The sequence below is a fragment of the Colletotrichum karsti genome (genome assembly GCF_011947395.1).
Source record: "Colletotrichum karsti strain CkLH20 chromosome Unknown Scaffold26, whole genome shotgun sequence".
In the NCBI taxonomy this organism is placed as follows: Eukaryota; Fungi; Ascomycota; class Sordariomycetes; order Glomerellales; family Glomerellaceae; genus Colletotrichum; species Colletotrichum karsti.
In genome coordinates this window covers 312,479-320,232 of record NW_024065926.1, presented here as the reverse complement: position 1 = coordinate 320,232, position 7,754 = coordinate 312,479, and the positions used below count along the sequence as shown (strand labels likewise).

Sequence of the window (7,754 nt, the reverse complement as noted above, 5' to 3'; positions counted from 1 at the left end):
CTGGGCTTGCTCCTGCCTCCCTGTCTGTTGCTGTTGCGTTGCTCTTTCTGTTGCCGTGTGCGCACCTGGCTCCTGGCTCCTGGTTCTTCTTGGCTTCCTGTCCTCTTGCTGCTTGGATCGTTCTGTGCTCTTTTGGTGATTGGAAGGCATTCAGCCGTTGCTTCTGCGTGGCATCATGGCGCATTGGCAGCAATAACAGAGACGGAATAATATGTGCTGTTTCCTTATGCTACCGTATCCAATGCCATTGACCACCCCCGCCACCTGCTCTGTTCTTATTCCTCTTCCCTGTCCTTGATCTCCCGCCTGACAGACTCCAGAGACATCGAACCCGCCAGCGAGGGAACAAGCACAAGCACAAGCACAAGGAACAGGGAACGGCGCAGGCCACCCTAAAAATACGTACCTTCAATTCCTTTCTCATTGAATCTCAAGCCAGGGCAACTCGAGGTAAGGTAACTCCCACGGACCACCATTTTTACTTGGACCAGACTTCCAGCCCATTTCCCGCCGACCTCACCTCACCTAACTTACAGTCTACCTCTCTCTCTGCCATTCCAATATTACCATTCCCATTACCACTACACCTTACCTTAATTCCTCCACTGGCTTGTTCCTTTCCCTTTCCACATTCCAATTGTGCGCCGCAGGTAACAACCTTACTTGTGCCATCCCAATTCCTTCTTCCTTCGAGCCTCATCTTCGCTCCTCCACCCTTCAGCCAGGAGATACCCGACGACCCGACCGACCGACGGCCGTTGCGATCGAGCCCACCCTTGACGTCGAAGCGCATTTGCCCGTTTCCAGCCCTCGCTCGATTTTTTTTAAGGTCTCGTCTCGTTGGATTATGCCCGTTGGACGCTTGTGCTAGGTACTTAGTCCTTGGCTCTTGGATCGTGGGTTTTCCACTCCTGCACCCTCGACCTCGACTTCGACCTCGACCTGCCGTGCCTCGCCTTGCCTTCCACTTCTGCCGTTACCCATTGCTGTGTCCCGCGCCGCTGCTGCTTCTTTATGGCGTCAAAACGTACGTTATCTTCACTTCTCTCCACATGCTCTGATCTCATCTTTTTCTCTCCGACCCTTTGCATCTGCCTCTGCCGCTGCGTTCACGTCCCACGTCCGCGGTCACGTCCATTCCCGCCCCCTCCACCATTTCTGGTCCCTGAGATACCACGGACCCGCGAGGGCCCTTTGAAGATATCCAGTTACCACCATCTCGTCCCAAAAACCCGTCTCGGCCGTCCGGAGTCTGGAGCCTAAAGCCCTGACACAAACAAACGCTCCGCTCGCTTTGACTCCCCCAACGACGACAACGAAAACCGCTACCCTTCTTCTACGCCGCCTGGCCCCATCGTCGCCCTCAGCTTTTTATCCACCTTGTCTACATCAGTATGCTGACCCAACACACCTGCGACTAGTCACCGCAGCGAGCAATCACCGCTGCCCGCAGCTGTAATCGATTCGTGCCCTATCGGCCATGGAGGCCACCGAACCGCTGTCTTCTCCAACCGGACGCGGCTTCAGCGTGCGCTCTCCCCAATCGCCTCGCTCTCCCCGCTCTCCCCTACGCGATCAGCCTCCCCACAGCCCCTTGAGCCCGAGAAGCCCGATTTTCAGCAACACGAGGTTTGGGAAGCCGCCCAAGTCGGCCGGAGGAAAAGAGGGCTCCGGAGCCATTACGGGAGGAAAATGGACCAGCAAAATGCGCCTGCCCGGCTCCTCGACCGCGAAGCCGTTGGTCCCTGTGACGGAGAAAAAGTCCGAGGAATGGAATCAGTCGCCTGCCCGCCGCTTGAGGGCCGACAGCGCAGCCGACGACTACAAGTTTGATATAACGCCTGACGGAGGGTCTGCTGGTCGGGAAGGAAGACAATTCACGGTCTCCAACGTGGGGAATAACGGAAGGATATACCTCAGGTAGGGCACCTTTGTTGACACTGGCTGTGCGGCGACCGTTGTTGATTCGTCCTCGCTGGTCGTGGCAGGAATGAGGAGCCCTCATCGCAATCTCGTATCTCGTCCGAAAACGTACTGACAACAAACAGACCAACAGTCCGGCCCGCCAACCAGAGATTCCCTCAGCCAAACTTTGTCTTTCCCATAACGCCACCTGGGACTGCTGGCCTCGATGCCCTGACCGAAAAGCAGAGACAGCAAGACGCGACCAACGCTCACCTCAGCCAGTGGATCGCCACCCCACCGACTCCCGCAACGCCTGCAACGGCTGCCGCCAACAAGCGCTACTTTTCCAGTCACGCCCCGCGACCTTCTCAACATAGACGTGCTCATTCCGACTCGACGGCACATGATGGCGCGACGAGCAGGAACTCCGAGGCCGAGGGCTTCAAGATCGTCATCTCAAAGCCGGGTGACGAGAAGCGGTCAAAGACGACGGAAGATCTGGACGCACCTCACATTCCGCTGTTAGACATCGAGATTCCGAATTGGAAATTGGGCAACCCGCGGTTTACCGCTAGAGGAACCGCCTTCTTTAGAGGGTCGAGTTATGCGCCGACAGACGAGTTTCCGCGCTCCAGCAATGTCTCTTTTCTTCACCGGACTCCCACGGGCGAGCTCACTCCAAAGATGCCCGAGTCGATCACGTCCAGGAAGCTGAGCCCCATCTCGATTCCTCAAATACGTCTACCACCCTTGGGAGACATGGGGCCGCCCATGTCCTTCAGTCCAGCTCCCATGACAACGCCCCAGTTACCTCTCGCCCGCTCAACCTACATGTCGACCCATCTGGTCATTGAGCCAGCCATGTTTGACGCTCTAACCTTCAAGCCAACATGCGACGACAGATCGATAGTACGCTACTCGCCATCCACAGGCGCCGTCACCGCTGCGACGCCCCCTCGCCTTGTGGCTGAGATCACCTCACCAAGCTTCTTGGACTATGAGCTCATCTCCGACTTTTTCCTCACGTATCGAGCCTTCATGGAGCCGTCCGACCTGCTGAAGTTAATTTTGGCTCGTATGCGATGGGCGCTTGGCCGAAATGATGAGATTGGCATGGTTGTACGAGTTCGAACTTTTGTCGCCATTCGTCATTGGATCTTGAACTACTTCATGGACGACTTTGTCATCGAATATGGTCTTCGAGTGACGTTCTGCAACCTGTTGAATGACATGGTTGACGAGTTATCGACCGACCCCCGTGGGCGCAAGGTGCAACTTAAGATTCTGGCCGAACTGAAGAAGTGCTGGCGACGAGTGTGCGCCCAGTTCTGGGACGGTCCTGAGTTTGAACCTTCCCTGGGACCTAACGTGCCCATTGCCCCGGGCGGCATAGCTGGACACCGAAACGCCAATCTAGACCCATCTTTTTGGGAGCAGGACAATGCTGCCCCCCAGCTCGACGGCCTCTTCGCCCCTATCATAGAAGACAAGGAACAGACAAGCTTCTACGCAGATGTCTCTCGCGCCGGGCACATCGGGGACTCTCAGCCGGTTTTGCAGCGACCTTCCACGCCTGAGAACAACGATGCCCAGACATTCGACAGGAGGCAAGCGGCATCACCCACGAGCATTGCCAGCATGGACGTTATTTCTTGCTCGTTCCCTGGTAAGACCGCGCGGACGATCCAGCCTGGAAATCCGTCTTTGGGCATTCACCCTGTTGTTACTTCCAGTTCGGTCTATTCGAGTGCTGGGCCAGTAGCTACAACGCCAAGAGCTCTCGTGGGGAAGCGAGTAAGGCCAGGGCAGGGACACAAGAGGAGTGGAAGCTTGACGGACTCGCTCAGAGAGAGGGAAAATCCAGCTGAAAAGACGGACCTTCAAGAGACTGACTTTCTGATGTCTCTCCCCTTTGCGGGCAGCCTCGTTCGAGGTAACCTGATGCCACCTGGCCAGCCATACGTTGAGATCATGTCTCCTAGTACGGGAGAGTTCCAGCGACAGACAACCATTTTCCAGGTGCCGCCAGAGGAAAGAAGCGCGGCATCCGCAATGTCTGGTCAGGGTATGAGAAGACTGATAGGCAGTGTACGACGTGCGCTCAGTACGAGAGGGCAAGGCGTGTCCCCGACACAAGGCAACTTCATCAATATTTCGCCCATAGGACCCCGTGGCGCTACCACCAACAGATTGCCAGGTACTGCTATCGTCCCGCAAGCCAGGCCCCAACTCAATGGTGTTCGCCCTCCGGTCCGAATTGATCTGCTGGGTGCAGAGACTGTCGAAGAGTTCAAGAAGGCTGTTCGAGAGGACGCCGCTGTTGAGGCTGCTGCCGATGCTGAGAGGCGCGGGTATCTCAATCCCACCCTGGGAGCGCTTCAGAGCGCGCTACCCGACGGAGTGCTCGACCACTCAGCACCTCACATACTCTCAGCCTTCGGCAGCAGCGTCCCGGAAAACGACACTCTCAGGCCTGTTAGCGACATGGCGATTACAACTGGAAGCAAGTCGATAGTAATTGTGGATGACACAGTGTCTTTTGCTCTTCCCGCTATGCATGGAGCGCTCCCAGCCAACGAGTCTGTCGAGGCATTCGCAGAGACGTTCATGCCGACCGGTGCGGATCCAACACCGCCGAGTACGCCGCCTGGACACCCCATGGGCACCCCTCGACGATCGTCGTATCTACTCAACCAGCATGTCATGAGACCGTCTGTCTCTGCTGACCCCCTACCCCCTTTCGTCCCTGACCTGGCAACGCTGAGCAACGATCAAGGTCCGCAGCCTTCCGCCGATGCAAGCCGTCCCATGTCAGACACTGCCGCACCGGTCTCGAGAAGGCCTACATTGACAAGGTCAGCGAAAAAGCACATTCGGCAGAAATCAAGCAGGACAAACCGGTCTCTTGACTCTGCAGCGATACCTCGACGAACCGCTTCGTTCAGCAGTGCCTTCGACCCACGCTCAACAGTCAAGAGCTTCGACGCGACCACCTTTTCGGAAGAGTATGATTCTGACCAGGGCGAGCCCAGCCCTGTGCCTCCGCCTCTCCGTGTTCTCAGACGGCGACCGGGTGGTGATTTGAGGGCCGTCAAGAATATAGGAGACTTGGACGCCTTCCCACTGCGTAAGTCGCGGTCTGCTGGCTCGCTCACGACGTATTCCGAGTCTATGCGAAGCTCTTACCTGCAGAGCCCAAACCATGACACCAGCGCCTTCGTAGACGTCGTTTCAAGCGAGTTTTCACATCCACAAAACGAGGACACTTTCTCTCTAGGAGCTTTAGCGGAGCCATCAGCTAAGCGACAGCTCTCCTACATCAGCACGCACTCATCCAGGCCGATCATGCGCCCCTCTTTCGAAGCAGAGGCGCAGAAACTGGCTCAAATCCCAGACGATGCCGACGATGACGGTGGAGTAGAATCAGCTCTGGCAAAACTTGAGGGCAAGTACGAGAAGAGAACGTTCAAGTTGTCCATGGAACCTGCGAACGCGCCGCTTCCGGGCACAGTAGCAGAAATGGTCAATGATCCCGTCGACGAGCCGGAAACACACAAGCAAGGTAGACAACATCGCCATCTGCATGTTCTTCCTGGCGATGCGATCATGGCCCACGAGCACCATGAGGGATCTGAGGCGCACAACAGCTTCCTGGACATTCCTCAGCGACCGCCCACTGAGACTGGTTCTTTCTTGTCGGACAAGTCGGGAGGATCATACTGCTCCATTCCTCTTTTGGAACGAGATCTCACGGATGACGGCCAGAGCAAGGCAAGCGCCCGAGAATGGACCAACAGATCTATCCTCCAAGGACCTGATGACGATATCACGCCAGCAGTTACTCCTCGACCAGTCGAAGGCACCATCTCGTTCCCTTCTTCATTCGAGGTCGTTCACAAAACCGAGAGCATGGAGAAGATCAAGGCGGGCGAGACGAAGGCCCCTCCAAGCGAGCAGTCATTTTTGGACGACGACAGCGATGGCGAAGACGACATGATTTCGGATCTTTCTTCTGAGCTCTCCGCAGAGATCATCGAGACGGATGAGTTCGCGCCAAAGGCACCAGGCCCCAAGTCAAACCGCAGTGTGTCTGTTGTCGAATTCGATCCTCGCCCGCTAAGAGAGTCAACTGTCAGCCCAGTCGACAGCCGCGACCCTCCCTCCCCGCCCATGACCCTCGTTCAAGCCCTTCGAATGTCGCCGGAAGCCGCCATGGTTCCGGAGCTTCGCGAGAGCCAAGTATTCCAGCGGAAACCCTTACCGCTCACTCCAGACGCAACCCCAATTGACGGCGTGCGCTCTGATTCACCCGCTGATCCTACCGGTACGAAGGAGGCCCTGCGCGGTCAGCCCTCACCACAAGAGCAAGAGCGGGAGTCTTCGCTGAGAATGTCGGTTCATCTGCCGTTCATCCTTGCTTTCGACTCAGAGATCTTGGCACAGCAGTTTACTCTCATTGAGAAAGACGCTCTCAATGAGATTGACTGGAAAGAGCTCATTGACATGGGTTGGAAGAACGCAACCAACAACGACTCCAGATCATGGGTGGACTTCCTTCGCAACACGGATGCGCGCGGGGTCGAGGTGGTCATTGCTCGCTTCAACATCATGGTCAAGTGGGCTTGCAGCGAGATCGTGCTCACACAGAACATTGAAGAACGCGCCCGTTGCATCATCAAGTTCATCCACATCGCGGCTCACTGTCGCAAGTACCGCAACTTTGCGACAATGAGCCAAATCACCATTGCTCTGACATCCATGGAAGTGTCACGACTGACAAAAACTTGGGCTATGGTTCCTCCTTACGATATGAAGACTCTTCAAGAACTCGAGGGTCTCATCTCACCCACTCGCAACTTTTACAACTTGCGTAAGGAAATGGAGGGTGGTTCTGACACGGGCTGTATCCCGTTTGTCGGCATATACACACACGATCTTCTCTTCAACGCCCAGCGGCCCTCTGAAATCGCAAGCTCGCCAACCACCGCACCTTTGGTCAACTTTGAGAGGTGCAGATACTCTGCTACGATTGTCAAGACACTGCTCCGACTGCTTGAGGCGAGCACTCTCTACGAATTCCAGCCCGTCGAGGGCATCACCGAGCGCTGTCTCTGGATGAGTGCGCTCAACGATGAGGACATTCGTAAACACTCTCATCGCCTCGAATGAGCCAATTCCGGCAATATTCCTGGCACATCATATTCAATAATGCCTTGCTTACATCGCCATGGCCGATGTAGCAATTACGACTATCGAAAGATACCCAAAATTTGTACATGTGTTTCTTATGGATCACGACTTTCGCTCACGTTTCCTTCCGCCATCCTGTACAACGAGCACATACTTTGAACTACACATTCTTTCGAGGCTTCCATCAGCGATTGTCCTTCTACACAGCCCTGCTCGGGGTTGCATCCCCGAGACAGCGGACATATACCCTGTACTGTTAATTCAACGAGATATCAAAAGAGCATACACGGCTCAGAGTAAGGAGAAGAAGAAGAGGGAAGGAGAAGACTAGGCCATGGGTGGCCGGAAACGCACATAGATACGGTGGTCTATACCCTAACTCAGCGTCATTTGAGCGAGCGATCAGGCAAGCATAGGGAGTTGGCGGGATATGGGAATTTTTGGGACGGAAGGGATCTGTTGGGCTTCTTGGACTCGGGGGCTTGTCTTCGAGTAGCGTTCAATACCCCTTTTGCATGTTAGAGATATACTCTAGGCGAGTAAATCAGAGAAACATCTTGGAATGTGTCAATATCTGGCACGCCTTGGCCAACATGTCTGGTGTGATTTTCAACCCGTAGTTAGTTGAGGCCGTTCCTGAGCACCGCCAGTTACATCAG

General features: G+C 55.4%; 1 protein-coding gene across 1 annotated transcript; it reads left to right on the top strand.

Annotated features, from left to right (window-relative positions):
• Positions 1-1,480: 1,480 nt before the first annotated feature.
• On the top strand, positions 1,481-7,074 carry CkaCkLH20_08033 (RasGEF domain-containing protein; the record flags this gene model as incomplete). The annotated part of the gene is made up of 2 exons (XM_038890748.1): positions 1,481-1,920; positions 2,049-7,074. 2 exons carry the CDS (start codon positions 1,481-1,483, stop codon positions 7,072-7,074), a joined length of 5,466 nt encoding a protein of 1,821 aa, XP_038743931.1.
• Between the last annotated feature and the right edge of the window lie 680 nt (positions 7,075-7,754).